The sequence below is a fragment of the Lynx canadensis genome, chromosome A1, assembly GCF_007474595.2.
Source record: "Lynx canadensis isolate LIC74 chromosome A1, mLynCan4.pri.v2, whole genome shotgun sequence".
NCBI classification, from domain to species: domain Eukaryota; kingdom Metazoa; phylum Chordata; class Mammalia; order Carnivora; family Felidae; genus Lynx; species Lynx canadensis.
In genome coordinates, this window is record NC_044303.2 from 140727222 (window position 1) to 140747905 (window position 20684).

Genomic DNA, 20684 nt, shown 5'->3' on the forward strand with positions numbered 1-20684 from the left:
TGCACCAGCTACGCTTATCTTCCAATTCCTCATATTTCTGTTTCACTGAGACATGTTGCACTTACTGCCCTTGTGAGTACTGTTCACTCTGCATGGAATGCTCTTCCCTCCTCTAGTTACAAAATTGATTCTCAATGGGGAATGCTGGTCTAAATTATTAAAAATTAGGGGCACCTGCGTGGCTCAGTTGGTTAAGTGCCAACTTCGGCTCAGGTCATGATCTCACGGTTTGTGGGTTCGAGCCTGCATCGGGCTGTGTACTGACAGCTTGGAGCCTGCAACCTGCTTCAGATTCTGTGCCTTCCTCTCTCTCCACCCCTCCCCTGCTCACACTGTCTCTCTCTCTCTCTCTCTCTCTCTCTCTCTCTCTCTCTCTCTCTCAAAAATAAACTAAAAAAAATTTTAATTACTGAAAATTGGATGCATAGAATTTTTTGAAGGAACAATGGTTTTTAAATCTTTTTACATATGCAGTCATATACAATTTGACTAATAATGTTTTACCTGAAAGAGGTTTAGGCAGACATATCATAAGACATGAGGTGAACATAAATAAGATCTTCAGTGTCTTATAAATGATGTCAACAATAGGTCTTAAACGGTCCAAACTAGTCCCTCGTTAAATAGTCCACTGACATTTATTCATTTCATTTTTATTTAAGAAATGAATTTTTCCTATAATGGAAATATAGCCTTCAGTTTGGCCTTTATCTAAATTATCACACGTTCTTCGCAAAATTTTTTATGCAGTGTAATGGAGACACGAAGATCAGTAATGGATGTCCTCCATTGAGGACCTGGAAGCCTTTGAATAGGCCCTTTTTTTAAGTAGATGCACAACAGGGGAAGAATTTTTTTAATGAAAGGGTCACAAGGCTGGAGGAATCTTGAGACATCATCTAGATACTCAGTGTCATTTAACCCTTCTTAGCGAGATGAAGTTAAACCCTTTTACCAAAAGGTTTTCTGGGAAGATAAGTCTTTCTCAGGCTTTGCTGTGCTACATACCTGCTCTTTTTTCCAGAAAGAGCCATGTTCACACGTGGCCATCCATGTTGTTACTAGGTTAGGTGAGAATAGAAGGGAAACACTCCAAAAGAGTGGATAATCTCAAAGTCATTTATTATGTGACTTTCAAAGTCATTACATGATTCCACCGTGACAAATTTGTCTTTTTCCATATCATGCCTAAGATACAGAGAACCTGCATGCATTCCTCAAAGGCCTCCTTTTTAAGCTCTTCTCCTGATGCCCCTACCTTAAATATTGTTTTCCAAGACTATTTTTAACTAACTCCTCTTTTAACCTTCTATACTTTCCTTAGCTAATCCCAGCGACTTGCTGCATTTCTATCTCCTAGTGGGCAATTCTCCTGAACTCTGGACATGCCTGTTGAAAGACTTTGTGGACATCCTTCTGTGTCCTTTCAAATATGAATTTCTCCTTTCAAATATGAATTTCTAAGCCTGAACTTAGCACCTTAAGAGTCTCCAATCTTCTTCATTTTACTAAATTCTATCAGAAGATATCAGCAGCACCTTAAACTAGAACCTTAAAACTACTCTATTTGTTTCTTTCCTTTATCCCCCCAATATTCAAGAACTCCCTATGTCCCATCATTCTCCATCGTAAATACCACTCTTCACTGTTCCTTACTTTCCACACTGCTGCCACTGATTTCATTCAGCCTCATTACTCACTGCCCTCTGCCCTTGAACTGTTCTTCAGGAATCTCAAACCTGTTGTAGTCAGCCACTCCACTGTTTTCTCTCACACCTCAGGATGATTGCATATGGTATCTCTCACACTTGGAATGGCCTCCATGTTGTTTCCACACATGAAAAATGATGTCTCCATAAGCCCCAGCTCAGATTCAGTCTCTGAAGCCTTCTTGCATTCCCAAGTCAACTTAGGTGTTCTGTAAAATACGTCTCTCCCATATGATATAGATTTCCATTTTGGGCTACCATGGATTATTTTGAGCTGACTCTAGTTGGAATCCCACATTTGACTCAGACATTATTTTCATAAATACAGACCTCTATATTCACATAGCCGGAAAGCTACCACCTACCTTGTATAATTTGGAAGATGCTGGGGGTCCCCAAATCACTGCTGTCAAAAGACAACCTCAGTACCTGAATTCTCACAATAGAAGTGCTACTTTGGATGTTGGTGTTCAAAAGTTATCCCTGGCAGGGGTAACACTTGGGCAGATTTCTGTGTTTTCTCTCAAAAATAAATAAATGTTGACTAACAGGGTAAGGTGGGACAGGTCCACAAAAGGAACCATTCTTTTTTTATTTTATTTTTCTTCCTTTCAGGCTTCGTTCTCTGTGTTGAAAGCCTTGTATCTCCTGTATCTAGGTTCTTTTCCTTAGCAAAAGAGGCTTACTTAAGTCCCAGATGCAGCCTTTCACATTGAACTCCCATCATCTGAAGAATCTGTGTTAATGCTTGCAGTCAAAGCTCATTTTGTTGACTTTGCACCATGGTCTCCTGTAGCTGTCTGCTGATCAGCTGCTGTGGGTTAGGCTACGGGAGAAGGAAGAAAGGGTCATAAAATATAAAGATAACTTGCAAGACACCTTTTAAAATATAAAGATAACTGATGAAAAAGCCTTAAGAACTGTTTGTAGAGGCCAAATTCATCAAATCAGTAGGCTCCAAAGTAAAGTATGTATCACCACTTCAGTCCAAGCAAAATAATTCCTTTTTTTTCACATTTTTATTTATTATTATTATTTTTTTGTTATTTTTTAATTTTTATTTTTTAATTTACATCCAAATTAGTTAGCATATGGTGCAACAATGATTTCAGAGGTAGATTCCTTAGTGCCCCTTACCCATTTAGCCCATCCCCCCGTCCCACAACCTCTCCAGTAACCCTGAGTTTGTTCTCCATAGTTGTGAGTCTCTTCTGTTTTGTCCCCCTCCCTGTTTTTATATTATTTTTGTTTCCCTTCCCTTATGTTCATCTGTTTTGTCTCTTAAAGTCCTCTTATGAGTGAAGTCATATGATGTTTGTCTTTCTCTAATTTCACTTAGCATAATACCCTCCAGTTCCATCCACGTAGTTGCAAATGGCAAGATTTCATTCTTTTTGATTGCCGAGTAATACTCCACTGTATATATGCCACATCTTTATCCATTCATCCATCAAGGGACATTTGGGCTCTTTCCATACTTTGGTTATTCTTGATAGTGCTGCTATAAACATGGGGGTGCATGTGTCCCTTCAAAATAGGGCACCTGTATCCTTTGGATAAATACCTAGTAGTGCAATTGCTGGGTCATAGGGTAGTTCTATTTTTAGTTTTTTGACGAACCTCCATACTATATTCCAGAGTGGCTGCACCAGCTTTTATTCCCACCAAAAATGCAAAAGAGATCCTCTTTTTCTGCATCCTTGCCAACATCTGTTGTTGCCTGAATTGTTAATGTTAGCCATTCTGACAGGTGTGAGGTGATCTCTCATTTTGGTTTTGATTTGTATTTCCCTGATGATGGGTGAAATTGAGCATTTTTTCATGTGTCGGTTGGCCATCTGTATGTGTTCTTTGGAGAAGTGTCTATTCATGTCTTTTGCCCATTTCTTCACTAGATTATTTGGATTTTGGGTGTTGAGTTTGATAAGTTCTTTATAGATTTTATATACTAAACCTTTATCTGATATGTCGTTTGCAAATATCTCCTCCCATTTTGTCGGTTGCCTTTTAGTTTTGCTGATTGTCTCCTTCGCTGTGCAGAAGCTTTTTATCTTGATGCGGTCCCAGTAGTTCATTTTTGCTTTTGTTTCCCTCGCCTCCAGAAACATCTTGAGTAAGAAGTTGCTGCAGCCAAGGTCCAAGAGGTTTTTGCCTTCTTTCTCCTTTAGGATTTTGATGGCTTCCTGTCTTACATTTAGGTCTTTCACCAATTTTGAGTTTATTTTTGTGTATGGTGTAAGAAAGTGGTCCAGATTCATTCTTCTGCATGTCGCTGTCCAGTTTTCCCAGTACCACTTGCTGAAGAGACTGTCTTTATTCCATTGGATATTCTTTCCTGCTTTGTCAAAGATTAGTTGGTCATACGTTTGTGGGTCCATTTCCAGGTTCTCTATTCTGTTCCATTGATCTGAGTGTCTGTTCTTGTGCCAGTACCATACTGTCTTGATGATTACAGCTTTGTAGTAGAGCTTGAAGTCCGGGATTGTGATGCCTCCTGCTTTGGTTTTCTTTTTCAAGATCACTTTGGCTATTCAGTGTCTTTTCTGGTTTCAGACAAATTTTAGGATTATTTGTTCTAGCTCTGTGAAGAATGCTGGTGTTATTTTGATAGGGATTGCATTGAATATGTAGATTGCTTTGGGCAGTATTGACATTTTAACAATATTTGTTCTTCCTATCCAGGAGCATGGAATCTTTTTCCATTTTTTTGGTGTCTTTTTTCAACTTCTTTCATAAGCTTTCTATAGTTTTCAGTGTATAGATTTTTCAACTCTTTGGTTAGATTTATTCCTGAGTTATGGTTTTGGGTGCAACTGTAAATGGGATTGATTCCTTGATTTCTCTTTCTGTTGCTTCATTGTTGGTATATAGGAATGCAACCGATTTCTGTGCGTTGATTTTATATCCTGCAACTTTGCTGAATTCATGAATCAATTCTAGTAGTTTTTTAGTGGAATCTTTTGGGTTTTCCATATAGAGTATCATGTCATCTGCGAAGAGTGAAAGTTTGACCTCCTCCTGGCTGATTTGAATGCCTTTTATTTCTTTATGTTGTCTGATTGCAGAGGCTAAGACTTCCAATACTATATTGAATAACAGTGACGAGAATGGACATCCCTGTCTTGTTTCTGACCTTAGGGGAAAAGCTCTCTGTTTTTCCCCATTGAGTATGGTATTAGCATTGGGTCATTCATATATGGCTTTTATGATCTCGAGGTATGCTCCTTCTATCCCTACTTTCATGAGGGTTTTTATCTAGACAGGATGCTGTATTTTGTCCAATGCTTTCTCTGCATCTATTGAGAGGATTATATGGTTCTTGTCCTTTCTTTTATTGATGTGATGAATCACGTTAATTATTTTGCGGATATTGAACCAGCCCTGCATCCCAGGTATAAATCCCACTTGGTCGTGGTGAATAACTTTTTAATGTACTGTTGGATCCGGTTGGCTAATATCTGGTTGAGGATTTTTGCATCCATGTTCATCAGGGAAATTGATCTATAGTTCTCCTTTTTCGTGGGGTCTCTGTCTGGTTTTGGAATCAAGGTAATGCTGGCTTCATAGAAAGAGCTTAGGAGTTTTCCTTCCATTTCTATTTTTTGGAACAGCTTCAAGAGAATAGGTATTAACTCTTCCTTAAATGTTTGGTAGAATTCCCCTGGAAAGCCATCTGGCCTGGACTCTTCCAAGCAAAATAATTCTTAATCCAGAAGCTAATCTCTCTGAATGTTTTATCTGCTAATGTGTGTCTTTGTGGTTAAGATTCAAAGAAGGGTGTTTTGGTTTCATATTATTCCATTGCTACTTGTTCTTCCCCTTTACTCTATGGTACTCCCTTTCATTCGCTTCTTTTAGGTGGTGTTGGGATCTGTATACTTGTGCCAATAGTCTCATATATGAATGGAGTGATTATATACTTTCTGTGGGAGTTGGGTTTTGCTTCTTTCAAAGCAAATTATAAGCCTTCAGAGAAGAGAACTCAGCACTTACCCTGTGTCGCTCTTTACAGGTAAACAGAATCAAAACCCCAAAACAAATAGATGAACTGATTGAAATTGAGAGTGACACAGGAACATGGTACCGGAGGTGTTTTGTTCGGATCCGGACAGAACTCTACGGAGTAAGTAAAAAGTGTGCCCTGACTTGCTGCCCAACCTGTTGCATTTGAGGTTGGTCAGAAGCAGGATTGATTGCAATAGTTCCATGAGTAGGGCTGTGCCCGCTTCTGCCCAGGTCACCTAATTCCCGCACTAGCACCAGGTAAAAGGATCCCCATGGGATAAGCAGGCTAGCCAAGACATTCCATCTTTGGGAAGGAAAAGTGCTAGGCAAAGAGTCTTGGCTGGGATGGGGTGCCCTGAGGTCTTGGGTTACTTTGCCCACTGGTCTGCAGGAAGCTAAATGGTGAAACTTGCAGTATTTGGTTCCCTACAGCCTTCAGGTTTTACATTTTAAGTTGGAATGAATCTGGCCAAAAGAAAACTCAGTGTTTTTGTAACTGGTGGAGGGGGTTGGGGAGTGGGTTGGCTGGCTAACTGTGAAAGAAAACTAACTCTTGCATATTTCACAGATTTGGTTGACTTTTATGAGATGTTTCAACTACCCAGTCAGGGATAATACAATAAAGCTTACAATTGTTTGGTTCACCCTGTCCTTTGGGTAAGTAATATTTAAATTCTTCATGAGTGAAATCTGTACATATCCACCCTATAACTCCCAGTCACACTGCTTTCCTTTCTTATACTGTTTGATGCTGTTAATATGCTAGGAAAGTTTTTTTTTCCAGTTTAGTTTTGCTGACAATTATAGTTTTTATAAACGACTTACCTTTATTTGTCCTAAAGCTGGGTGGCAAAACCAGTAGTGCTTGAAAAGCCCAACGAGACCGTGGGTGATTTGCTCCCCATGGCTTCTCCACCCTTCTCTCCTCATTTGCTCGGCACCAGCCGCACTGGCCTCTTTGCTTTCCCTCGAACATGCCAGAGCTGCTCTCATCTTAGGGAACTGCCTTGGCACTGCCCCCAGATACTGTCCAGCTCATTTTCTCGCCTCTTTTGGGACTTTGCTCAGAGGTCACCTTCTCAGGTTCACCTTCCCTAAGCACTTATCTTAATTGCAGCCCCTCAGTACCTCCTAACCCCCTCTCAGCCTTATTATCCCTCCCACCCCAAGCACCTTCCATTTCTAATATACAAAAAGTATCTTCATTCTGCACAGAATAAAGCTCATCTCCCTCTCTCTGGAAGCTCTGGGAGAACAGGGATTTTTAAGCTGTTTTGTTCACTGCCATATCCCCCTGGTACGTAGTAAGCACTCAATAAATAGTTGCTAAATGAGTAAAACCACCATATATGTGTTCTAAGAAAAGAGAAGGTAGGAAGAAAATTCCAGAATTTTGTTTGCTAATAGTTTCAGAATATTTGTGTCCAACTCTATTTTGCCTAGTTTGTTGTTTAAAAGAGGCAGTTAGAGAATGCCCTACACTTTTAGGTCAATAGGCTCTTAGTGCCTAGGGGAGCCCGACATGCATGCCCCAGGTGCTATCTCTAAACATCCCTGACTTAAAACAGTAAACTGAAAAATAACCAATCTTTTGCAGTGCCATGGTTTGTGGTAAATGGAGAGAGGAGGGAAGTGTGGATCAGGAGACCTAATACCTCATCCTGCTCTGTGACCTGAAGACACTCCCAAGTTTTATTTCCTTATTTCCAAGTTAGGAGGGTTGGTTCAGAATATGTAAAGTTACTCCCACTCAAGTTCTAAAAGGCACATTAATCTATGAAGGCAGAGAAGGCTGAAAAATAACAGGTATTTTGTGCCTACTATGTGGTAAACACTTGGCTAGGTACAAAAATAAGCCTGTCGAAAGTTCTACTCTTAATGTGGAGATTTACATGGTAATATCGGGTTTGTTTATATTTTGTTACTTATGACTGACCACATTTTAAACTTTATGGTTTCCTTATAATACCCCTGAAATGTCAAATAGTGCCTAGCATTTAGTGGATATTCAGTAAATGTTTACTGAATAAATAAAATATTAGCTGAAATTCCTCCACGTCACTGATGATGTATGTTCCAGGGTAGTGTGCTTCCGTCACTGTTGCCATTTGTAAAGATTTTTGTCCCGTGTATATGAGTAAAAAGCCTTGTGATAGATGGTGCATCCATGAGTCATTTCTGATTTAGTGGCCACCACTCTAAATCATTAGATTTAGTAAGTAATTAATTCATGGTCTATGAAGAGAAGGGCTTGGAATCTCTGGAATCCCAAGGCAGAGATGTTTGGGAAATCCTAATGGCAGCGATGATGATAAAAACTAGTCTTTTGAGCACTCACTATGTGCTAGGTCCTTGGCATCCCATTTAACCTGAGTAACCACCAGGCGGGTACTGTCATCATTCGCAAATTAGAGATGGGGTCGCTCAGGCTTAGGTAAGTGTGCATCAGAAGAATCACCTAGAGGGCTCCCTGTCCAGAGTTTCTGATGCAGTCAGTCTGCATGACACCTGAGAGTTTGCATTTGCAACAAGTTTTCAGGCGATGCTGATGCCTGCTACTGGTCCTCAGACCCTTCTTTGGGAACCACCATCTTAGAGCAGCACTGTCCAATAGCAATGAAATGCAAGTCACATGTGTCGTTTTAAATTTTCTAGCAGCCACACTAAAGAAAATAAAAGGAAACAGGTGAAATTAATTGTAATACTTTATTTAATTCATTATGCCCCAAATAGTGTAATTTCAATGTACAATCAATATAAAAATGATTAATGACTTAATTTTAAGCTCTTTTTTTCATAAAGTCTCCAAATTTGGTATTTTGCACTTATAGCACATCTCATTCGATCTAGCCACATTTCTTGTTTTGTTTTGTTTTTTTAAGTTTTTCAGATTCCAGTTAATTAACACACAGTATAGTTATTAGTCTCAGGTGTACAATATAATGATTCAACACTTCCGTAAAACACCTGGTGCTCATCTCGCCAAGTGCCCTCCTTAATCCCCATAACCCATTTCCCATATCTCCCCATCCACCTCCCCTCTGGTAACCGTCAGTTTGTTCTCTACAGTTATGAGTCTTTTTCTTGGTTTGCCTCTTTTTTTTCCCTTTATTCCTTTGTTTTGTTTCTTAAATTTCACATATGAGGGGGGTCATATGGTATCTTTCTTTGTCTGACTGACTTATTTCACTTATCATAATACTCTTTAGCTCTATCCATGACGTTGCAAATGGCAAGATTTCATTCTTTTTTTAAGGCTGAGTAATATTTTAGTGTGTGTGTGTGTGTGTGTGTGTGTGTGTGTGTGTGTGTATGGCTTCTTAATCCATTCATCAGTCAAGGGACTTGGGCTACTTCCATAATTTGTGTGTTGTTGATAGTGCTGCTATAAATATCAGGCTGCATGTATCCCTTTGAATTAGTAGTTTTGTATTCTGTGGGTAAATACCTAGTAGTGAATTTGCTGGATCATAGACATTTTTCTAAAGAAGATATAGATATGGCCAACAGACACATGAAGAGGTACCATAACTGATCATCAGGGAAATACAAATCAAAACTACAATGAGATACCATCTCACACCTGTCTAAAGGGCTAAAATCAACAACACAAGAAACGAGGGTAAGGATGTGGAGAAGGGGGAATCTTCCTGCACTGTTGGTGGGAGTGCAAACTGGTGCAGCCACTCTAGAAAACAGTGTGAAGTTTCCTCAAAAAGTTAAAAATAGAACTACCCTATGACCCAGCAATTGCACTCGCCACATTTCAACCGCTCAGTACCCACATGTGGTTAGTAGCTGCTGTATTGAAGAACCCAGCAGCATGACTTAGTTGTCATATGCTAGCATAATATATTAGAAGGTAAGGCATAATACATTAGAGGGAAATAACCTGCATGTCCCTTTTCCCAGCCTCAAACCATTTGAGAAATGGTTCTCTGCCCTCAGACTAGCAGGATCACAGTAGTGTAGAAACCAAGAAATATTCCCCATTAGTAAGGAGGTCATTCTTTAAGGGTACTCACGTTTTGGATCCTAGGAGTTAGTACAAGCAGACTGGGAGACAAGGTTGCTCAGTGAAGGCTGGGGTGATGAGAAAAACTTCAGCATCAGGATGCCATGTGGTTGATATAGGCTGCATCTTCCTTTCCAAAGGAAGAGTGCAGGAATTATACATCTCAGGTTCCCTAGGTCAAGTCGTCTCTCTAGCTTGATTTTTGCAGATTTCACCATGGCGAGGAGGGGGCAATACAGATTACCATTTAATGATTCTTAATGTTACAGGGAGACAGTCACAATCAGAAGTGCTTCTCCAGGAACCACCACCTCTCTGAAAATGTCAGGGAGGCGGTCATTGCCACTGGTATACTGGCACCTTTACAAACTCACTCTTGTTTTTGTCGTTGCAGATACTATGGATTATCTGTTTGGTTCCCTGATGTCATTAAACATCTGCAGTCGAATGTGTTGCCAATCGAAAAGATAGAGAGAGAAAAATTTTCAAATTTCACTGTTAACTTGACAATAGCAAATGAGTTGCATATTGGAGCGGAATACGACAATGGCAGGTCCAGAAACTTTGAAATAACTTAATTTTCTATATGTTCTGAGAAATGTATTTCTCATTGGCCTTCACTGCACTGAAGCATGCACAGTTTGTTTGTTTTAGTTTGTACTTAGTCGTTTTCAAATTGAACTTAAAAACTTCCAAATGGGCTTTAAAGATAAGGTACATGTATATAAGTATTTTACTTAAAACTATTTCTGAAACAGCTGCTTTAGATTTATTTAGGGGAATCGACTAGCACAAAAAGAAAATTTAGAGAGACCCTGGAAAGCAACAAAAATAAGTCATGGAAGAGAAGAGCGTAGAGTGTGAGAAAATAATATGGGTTATAGTGTAATTTCATCCAGAGAAGAAATGTCAAGTGTCATTTGATGCCTGTCTCCTATCCCTGAAAAAGGGGACCACTTTTCAGAACCCCTTCCTTCTCCCTATGCCAAATCAATAATTGGCATTAAATTGTATCAGGAAGACTCTCAGAGAACAGGAATCGTTTCCCAAAGTTAAGGGTTTTGAAAATATGGAATAAGTTAGCAAAGGACATTTTTGAAGATGGAATCTGGAATGCATCTTGATAAGGGGAGAGAACTGGCTCAGGAAGGTGGCTCTGGTCCATTCTTTCAGGGAGGGAAAGATACAGACAAGGTCATTGTTTCCATCAGTTGTTGTCTGAGCCAATAATTGCCGGTATGAGCTCCTGTTGGTTAACATCATTCTTAGGAAGTTGTCCCAAATGCAGAAGTGGTAAAAGTAAAAGTAAAAGTAAAAATTTTAAATAACTGAACAAGGTCCTCCAGGGCATAACTGGTTTGGAAGGATAAGAAAGAATTCCATAGGATGTTTACAGTCTGTATAATGAAAGGGAGAATTATGAATTAGGAGATAATTGTTTAAATTGGCAATTCCATGAGGGGCCTAATCCTTAGCCAAGCCCTGTAGGATCACCTTCACTCTCCCACATAAAATACCAGCCCAAGTCTGCACTGGTTTTTGCACCAAAACCTTAGAGTCAAGTGCTCTCTAATTGAGGGTAAAAATTTACTTCATTTATTTTTTAAAGTATTGTTACTCTGTTAAGAATGTCTAATATGTTTGTGTCTCTGACATATTTTAAATGATATTTGTTGAAGTTCTAAGCCAACTATTCAGTCATCACTAAGAAATGTTTTACATTAGCCATAGAGCGATTAGTAATTTTAATAGTATTAAAACCCTTGTAGAACATACATATTTATTTTAGAAGATGATAGAATATTTATTTGTTTGTCCTTTAGGAAAAGTGAAATACCACCAGCTAACTCATTTTTTCCAAATAGCTTTCCTATTCAGTATCATAAAATGGCAACTCTTTTCTGTGCCATGGTACTGATATGGAATAACCTCCGGGGTGTAGACTATCATGAAACAAAGCAAAAAGTGTAGAATAACTTGTCTCGTCTGCTAGCAGTCCATATACAGAACGCTCCTGAAGAGCACATGAGAACCTGGCTACACTGGTTATCTCTGGGCAAAAGAACTGGGTGGCTTGGGAATGGGTGGGGAAGGACTTATTTTATCCTTTTTTGATGTTTTGATCTTTGTACCTTGTATACCCTATGTATATATTATCCACTCATAAAAAAAAAAAAACCTAAAAAATTGTTTCCCCTTTCTAAATTCAGTTCTGTTTCAGAAAATTGATAATATTCTTAATATGCATCATTACTTAGCCTTCTTTAGTGGAAAAATTTATAGTTTAGATGGTTTTACTCTAGACCCCTGGAGTAGAGGTTCATATAAGATTACTTTTTTTTTTTAATTTTTTTTAATGTTTATTTATTTTTGAGGCAGAGAGAGACAGAGCATGAACAGGGGGAGGGTCAGGGAGAGAGGGAGACACAGAATCCGAAGCAGGCTCCAGGCTCTGAGCTGTCAGCACAGGGCCCGACGCGGGGCTCGAACTCACTGACCGTGAGATCATGACCTGAGCCGAAGTCGGCCTCTTAACCGACTGAGCCACCCACGCGCCCCTAAGATTACTTTTAAGATGGCGATCTGTTAGGCCACAGTGCACTTTGAGCTGATGAATGCAATCAGGCATTAAGGTGAGAACAATTTTGAAAGTACTAAAGAATATATAGATCTTAAGTCAGCTTGCTTGCCTGGGTAGCTCAGACCCTTTCTGTTCCTACTAGGAGTGGTATTTGGTATAATAACTTCTTCTACAGTTGAACCAGCATTTTCTTCTCAGTGACTGGCTAAGTATACATTCATGGTCTGTTAATAGCTTACCAAGACACACTGATGACTATCAGTCTGTGTCTCCTAGAGGTCCTGACCAACACGGACATCTAAGATGTTAGGATCATCATAACTGTTAATCCTGTTCACCACCTATAATCCCTGCCCACAGCAGCACCCAGAAACATCTACAAGTTTTAAAAAATGAGCAGAGCTCTCTAGTCAGTCTGCTTGGTTCAAGGAATACCTGTTGGCTGTGAGAAGAAAAATATTCATGGAAATGAGTGTAACTTATGAGTTTCTTGAGCCTTGAGTCAATCATCCCTCACATAAATGAAGCAGAATTATTATGTCCTCTCTTCAGAATCACTGAAATCCCTACACTAGAATGAAGAAGTCTTGAGTTTTTAGCTTGGCAAACAGACTTTCATTAAAAGTGAGCATGAGAGCACATTTTCAAGTTAGAGCCTTTAACCTCAAAAGAGAGAATTTTTAAATAAAGGCATATGAGCAGGAACGAAAGGATAGGATTGAAAAATAAGGAATCAGTAGCCACAGGTAAACTCCAAACACTATACCGTCAATAGGATACTCCACAAAATCTTATGCCAACATTGCAAAAGCTTAATGAAGTTATCTTGAATGCCATCTCTTCTGGTGGAAAATCATATTGGTGAGCAATGAGATAGCCGAAGGACAGGCTGTATGAGGAAAAGGTGGGAAAGCTAAGAGCCTAGAAAATTCAAAGGCCAGTGTCCTTTATGGAGAGTTTATAAATGGGGCATCAGATCTCTCAACCCATTTGACTTCACTTTGAACCCTGATGGACATAACCATTGATAAGAATTTTTTGTGTGTGTTGGGCAGATTTCTAGGGATCAAGTTCAAATCCGTAACTTTCAAAGATTCAGTTTTTAAGGACTGCACCTTTAAGGATGTGACTTCAGTCAACACCTACTTCAAGAACTGCACATTTATTGACACTGTTTTTGATAACACAGGTAGGTGTGCTCCTTAGCCCTGCCTAGGGCCTCTTCAAATGGCCCAGTTCTTGGCAGAAACGTGATTCCCCTGTGTGGGCAGAGGCTTATGGGGAAAGTAGATATTAAAGTGTAAAGGAATGAATTTCCTTAATCAGGTTAAGCTTACATTATTTGTCTCCCATCAGATTTAATGCCGTTGGATTTGCTGAAGTTCAAAGTTGAAAAAAATCCTTTGAGCAATTTTGAAGAAAAGAATTAACCTGTAGTTTGTTTGTTTTGATAATCCTGGTTTCATATTCTGATGTCCACTTAAGTGATCATGCCTGAACTTCAGTTAACAGAAACGGACCGCATGTGGCCATGCTTAATCAGATAGCTTTTTAATGCAATCCATGTAATGGAGTCTGGAAAACTCTCCAGGACAAATAGGAGGGGGGAGGTGGAAACACTGATAGAGCACCTACTGTATGCTGGTTCCTACTCACTATCATTAGACGTTCATTATCTCATTTGTTGAGATGATAGTGGAAACTTGGCAAAATTAAGTAATTTGGCTGCCTTCTTAGACCTAGTAACAGTTAACGTTTGGAACCAGTTTTATCTGATTGCAAAGCTCATGCTTTCCCACTCCTACACTCTGGTCCATCTGTCCTATGAGTCTAAAATAACAGCCCCACACTGGTGGGAGTAAAACGCTCCACTCTTGGCAGCCCTGCCTTCTTGATGCTCAGACAGGAGCCAGTGCTGCCCGGCTCCAGATCAGGGTGGAATCAGGTGCCTTCGGGGTTTTGTAAAGAGTGCTGTCACTGTCTTCTAACCCGATCAACCTCGGAAGACCAGCTTTTTAGGCAGATCTTGATGAGCAAGGACAGCAACAGTTTTGATTCCCACTGTCTCTTAGCAGAAGCCACCCCTCTGCACCCGCTCCTTGAACAGATCCAAGTTCAAGGAAAAAAAAAAATTCAGCAGTGAGCTTCCAACAAGGTTCCAGTAAGGAACTCTTGTTCCTTTGTATGTTCCTCCACTTTGACCTCAAGTTACAAATTCAGCCTAAGGAGCCCGACAAAAGTCCCGTTCCTTTTCTTTGCCTCAGAGCCCATAAAATAGCAACGACAAGACTGATTCATGTGCATTCTGAAACAAATTGTTTTTGTAATTGTAGTAGGGAAGCTATTAGTACTGTAATGATAGTCTTTATGTAACATGATAATTAGAACGAAGTAACATTATAAAGAAGTAAGCAAGTAACATAATTAGCAATGGCCAACCATAAGAAATCAGAAAATAAGTGGATTCTTTAATTTATTCCTTTATTCGACAAACATATCCTTCATTCAGGCTACTTTGCAATGTGACGTTCTAGACCAGTCCCTGTGCTTTGGCCAGACCTTGAAGCCCTCAAGGAGTTTACAATACCATGACTCTTTCCTGAATTCTTGACAGGCTTTTTTATACTGGTGTGGAACTGTAAAAAGCTTGATAAATTGTCTTTGTGTCCACAGATTTTGAGCCATATAAATTCATTGATAGCGAATTTCACAACTGCTTGTTTTTTCACAACAAGACGGGATGCCAGATTACCTTTGATGATGACTATAGTGCCTACTGGATTTACTTTGTCAACTTCCTGGGGACACTGGCAGTGTTGCCAGGGAACATCGTGTCTGCTCTCCTGATGGACAGAATTGGGCGCTTAACGATGCTGGGTATGTGCTTGGTTTCATGTAAAATAAAGGAGCTGCCCCTGCAATCCAGAGGGAGCCCGTTTCCCACTGTCCTCCCTATGCTCTTAGGGATTTGCATCCCACAGAGATGAGGAGAAATCCCTTAAGACCTTTCATTAAGACTAGAAATTATGTCTAATTACATTTTATTTGATCAGCTTCCATGAGTTAACAGACTGAAAAACTAATTATGTGTGACTAATGTATATTTTTCCACTTAAGTAGCTGAGTAATTGATGATGTGCATTTCATGCTTGCTGTGTTTAGAAGGCTGTTAAAGAGACAAACTTTTAATACAGGTGAACATACCTGTACCTGAGCTTTATGAAGTCAAGCCTACACCTTCCCCTTGGGATTCACTTTTGCTGAGAGATGTCAAAGACCCAAGGTTCTTGGTCTACTAAGATGATGAGAAACATTCCAGCCTTTTGTGTTCTTCATTGGCAGGTGGTTCTATGGTGCTTTCAGGGATCAGCTGTTTCTTCCTTTGGTTGGGCAGCAGTGAATCCATGATGGTAGGCGTGCTGTGTCTGTACAATGGATTGACCATCTCGGCCTGGAACTCTCTTGATGTGGTCACTGTGGAACTGTACCCCACAGACCGGAGGTATGTTAAAATGGGCCTCCAGGAAGAGGTGCTCTGAGCTTCATGGGACCACTGAAAAGTCATAGAATACAAGCCAAACTGTCATTTCCCAAAGGAAGTGAAAATCCAAAAATAGTATCTGGTTTATGAGGTTGTAGTTTTCACTCCTATGTCTTAAAAAGAAAATGTAAGGGAATATAGTTGCTAGTGGAAGAAATAATAGGGCAGTGAAACCAGTGAAGGGATTTAATTGTGTCTATGACTTAGTTTGGTGGCTAACAATAAGAGGAACCTATAATGAAGCGGTGAGCGGCAGGATTTAACCCACATTTTGAGTTGGTAATCAGTCCTGAGAGGGTCCTTACCTTCCTTTGCAAGTGTCTACATGAGCTCTGTATTAAGCAACCACGCAGAAGTCTCTAGACCTTATCTTTTGACCTTCCTGGTCTGTTGGAGGGAAGCCCACCACATTTCCAGTTACAACAACAACAGCAACAACACAGATTGCTATTAGAAGAAAAGTATGCATCAGACCCAAAGTGGAGAAGGGGCTAAAAGGTAGAGTTTGGGGGTAGAGCTATAGCAGCTGAAAAACTGAAAGAATAAAAACCTGTTTTTCCATTTGACATGAGCAAAGACAAATGGCCTCTGCCTTTTTAAATTTCATGTATACTTTGTCACCACAGAAGCCTTTTCTGCTGGAGGATAGGGTCAGTAGTCTCTGGACTCCAAAATGGAGAAGGGATTTTTCTAGGACTATGCAGACATTTGGGGTAAGAATCTTCAACTGATCCCGAGTCCCTCCTTTTGTTTACTGGCACCAATGGGGTACATTCTCTGCCTATCCAGACTCTCTAGCTTAGATTTCTTCTTCATGAACATCTATCACTGAGTGTATAGAACACTAGCGGAAGTATATACCCATCTCCTGAAGAACATCTCAAACTCTCATTGATGTCTAATCAAATATTATTCTAAGTAACCTCCTATTGAATATTTAGGCTCTGAAAGGAACCACGTACTCCACATAAAGCATCTCCTTCATTCATTCAACAAACATTGATTCTTGTTTGTGAGTGAGCTCCTGGGGCAAATGCCAAAGGCCTTAGGATGAGGGTGCTTCCAAAAGAGAGAGAGAGAGATTAAGACTCATTAAGACTCTGCAGTATTAATTGAGTATTCTTTTATCAACCTTTCATCTTGCAAACAGGGCCTAGAGGTAGATTAAACTATACATTTAAAATAACACTCTTGGGTTGCCTGGGTGGCTCAGTCAGTTGAGCATCTGACTGTTGATTTCGGCTCAAGTCATGATCCAGGGTCGTGGGATCAAACCCCACATTGGAGTCCACACTGGGCATAGAGCCTGCTTGGGATCTCTCTCCCTCCCTCTCCCTCCCTCTCCCTCCCTCTCCCTCCCTGTCCCTCTCTCTCCCTCTCCCGCTCCACCAAGTGTGTGCTCACACTCTCGCTCTCTCTCTCTCTTTCAAAATAAAATAAAATTAACCCCTTAATGTTAAAGCAAGGCTATGGCATTGTCAGATGCCTTTTTGTTATGCATTTAAGAGTTTGATACTCTTTTAGATGACTCAGGTGCTAATCCATCTACCATAAGGGATGGTACTGCTCTATGGCAAAATCTGGCTTCAAGAAAACCCATGAATTTGGCAGATCCCCCCAATGAGAAACATAGGCCAGCTCTAATTCTGTTGTTGAAAATGTTAAACATCAACTAAAGCAAGAACAGAAACACGCACAAATTTTATTAGGAGACACGCCTGTGTGAGAGAGAACAGAGAGGGAAGTGAAGTCTGGGAGAGTTGCCCCGAAGCCTGAGCCCCAGCAAAGGACCGAGGAAGGATATTTGGGTGGACTGCCCAGACCTCCAGCAGTCTCAGGAAGGTTTGGCAAGGCTGTTGAAGGGGGCAGGGGGTGACGTCAGCTTCCAACAAGTCCTGTGTGTCCCGAGAACCAGCCTGCAGTAGCACTCCGGACATGCTCAATTATTGGAACAGCAGAACGTGGGGATGGATTTGAGAGCACAGCAGCTGGGGCAGCAACTTGGATGTCCGAAAGGTGTGTTTACACCTCAGCCACACCTTTGCTGGAGGACACTCTCCAGCTCTTATACAGATGTAATTAGATGCTGTGCAGCAAGTCAGTGTGTTCAGTGATCGAGAGATAACTGGCCCTCCAGCACTGCCAGGGACCGGGTGAAGGAGCTAGTACTCCCAACTCTGTTTCCAGCTAAAACTGTTTCTTCCATCTCTGCCGTGTTCCCCTGGGTCACACAAAGAGGTCTCCAAGGCTCTCTGGCTCATCTGTCATAGGAAAACGCCAACTGTTTTGAGTGCAAGCATCCTATGGCCTCTTCTCCCCAAGAAGGCAGAAGAGTACATCTTGACAAGAATTCGGACTAGAGCCTGTGATATTTCATATTGGAACGTAAGCACCGCCAATTCCCTGCCCAGTTTCTAGAATCTGCCCTTCATGATCACAATAGGACGCTCTGCTTCCAGGTCCCAAGCTCAAAAAGTAACTTTTGAAGCCATTTAACAGTGATTCCCTATCCAAATCCCAGTCCAAATGATTCTATCTGGGGAACATAATGGAAGGTACAGTCTAAGTGCTATGGCAGTTACTTAACACTTGAAAACCACATTTGTCAAGCACATGATGGCTTTTCTTTTAATGTTATATACCTTTGGCTTTTCCTAGGGGTTATGTTTGCCTTTACTGTGAAACACCAATGAGGACAGGACACCACCCTTTACAGTGTACTTTTCCCTCTGTGCACAGTCCACCCCCCAGTATGCAGGGAGCTCTGGAACCCCTCGTAAGCAGCTGCTCTGTTCCTTCATTTCATGTGATAAAAATTGTAATGCTTCACATTTCACTCTCTCTTATGCAGTAAGGGGGTCCAGCTAGTGCTTCGTTCCTTCTCATTCTGATTTGCCCTCTTTTCTTCCTCTTTTATTGAGTTTGTGTTTTTCATAAGTTACCCAAATTATTTCACAAAGAGGCAAGGAAATTAAAAATCGGAATTAGACACCCTTACAAAAAATAGCACTTTTTTGTGCCTAAAACATGAAACAGCAAGTACCTACAAACACTTTTTGTTAAGAAAACTTCTGTTTTCCCCCTCTGCATGCCACATTTTACTTCTGAACACACCAGGTGTTGGGGGGGTTTCTTAATTTTTTACAATTCATAGCAAACAACCGCTATATGTCCTACGACTTAATTCTGACAGCATCTATCTGGAAATAGCCTCAGATCCTACAGGCTAGGGTCTCAGTTCCCACAAGACTGCCCCCATTTCAGACGCCAAACACAAGTCAGGTTATCACCTGCACTTCTGACCTACTGGCTATAAATTGGAGTTCTCACAATCCCTTCCTTGGGTTTGAGAATTTGAATGGCTCGAAGAACTGAAGGGAACATTTACTTACATTTACCAATTTTATAAAAAGATGCAATTCAGGAAGAGCCAGATGGAAAAGATGCATAGGGCGGGGTATGAGGGAAGGGCCCGGAAGCTTCTGCTTCTCCAGCTGCCACTACCCTCCCAGTTCTTCCAGTGTTGACCAACTTGGAATGTCAGCATCTTGTGGTTCAGGATTTTTATAGAGCCTAATCTCTAGCCCACCCCTTCCCAGTTCCAACCCTCTAATCACTTGCTCTTTCTAGTTCAGCCCCATCTGGTCACTTTCTAGGGGCCCCACCCTAAGTCACCTCCTTAGCATAAACTCAGGCATGATGAGAGGGCTGCATTATGAATAACTGAAGGCATGCCTGTCACTCAAGTTTTAGCAGCTAGAAACCTGGACAGAGACCCCCATATATTTCTTAGACCACACCTTTCTCCTGTGCAAGTGTCACTGTGATTCTTCTATCTTTAAAACCTTAGCATCAAAAGTAAGCATGACATAATGATTGCAGTCTTAAACAGATACTTGATGACATTTCAGCTTCCCCCTCAGGTTAGAAAGATAATGGACAGTAACGGTGCATAATACAATCAGGGGCAGAGAAAGGAGTGGAAGGACCCTCACAAAGACACAGACTTGTAGAAAACTCTGGGCTGGTAGTGCATCCCCATTGAGTCCTTTTAGTGGAGTCTGTGTAAGATCCAGTTTGTTGATGGAGATGTGAGGGGATCCATTTTTTGAAATAGAAGCTTAGGGAAACATTTTAGTATATTCATTCTGTGACACTCTCTGACACCAAATATATGGTGTCTTTTCCAATACCAACCAGTTCTCCAATCCTGACACCACGTGGAGTTAGCATCAGATCCTACAAGTTAAAGGGCTCAGTGTCATGAGACTGCCCCTGTTTCAGATGCCAGCTGCAAATGGGGTGCCCAGTCGACTCACACTTCTGCCCAGCCAACTACAAATTGATGAATTTCCACAACCCTGAACAGGTTTGATACTTTACTATATAAAGTGCTTGGGCGAGGTAAGGAAGAGTCCCAAGTGCAGGAGCCTCTGTTCCCATGGAATTAGTTAACTTACACCACCCGGCTTCCATGTGAATGCTTTCACCAGTCTGGAAGCTCTCTGGATTTATAGAGGTTTCATTATGGAGGCATGACTGATTAAATCATTGGTCATTGGTGACTTAATTTCATCTCCAGCTCCTCTCCCTTACCTAGAAGTTTGGGGTGGAGTGGGGGGCTAAATTTTTCAACTGTCTATTCATATGGTTGGTTATTTCCAGAGACCAGCCCCCATCCAGAAGCTGTCTAGGAACCCCTTAAAATAAAGCAGAGATGACCTGTAGTTTTCTGTTATTCTGTGGAAAAACTGAGATTTTATTGTTTTTATTTTTTTTAATGTCTAGTCATTTTTTGAGAGGCAAGAAGGGACAGAGCGTGGGCAGGGGAGG

General features: G+C 40.7%; 1 protein-coding gene across 1 annotated transcript in view; it reads left to right on the forward strand.

Annotated features, from left to right (window-relative positions):
* Positions 1 to 20684, forward strand: part of SV2C (synaptic vesicle glycoprotein 2C) — a 170249-nt gene that overhangs the window by 132353 nt on the left and 17212 nt on the right. Inside the window, 6 exon segments of the mRNA XM_032593357.1 lie at positions 5722 to 5832; positions 6283 to 6371; positions 10124 to 10282; positions 13366 to 13499; positions 14984 to 15187; positions 15653 to 15812. Coding sequence (XP_032449248.1) covers positions 5722 to 5832; positions 6283 to 6371; positions 10124 to 10282; positions 13366 to 13499; positions 14984 to 15187; positions 15653 to 15812 — 857 coding nt within the window.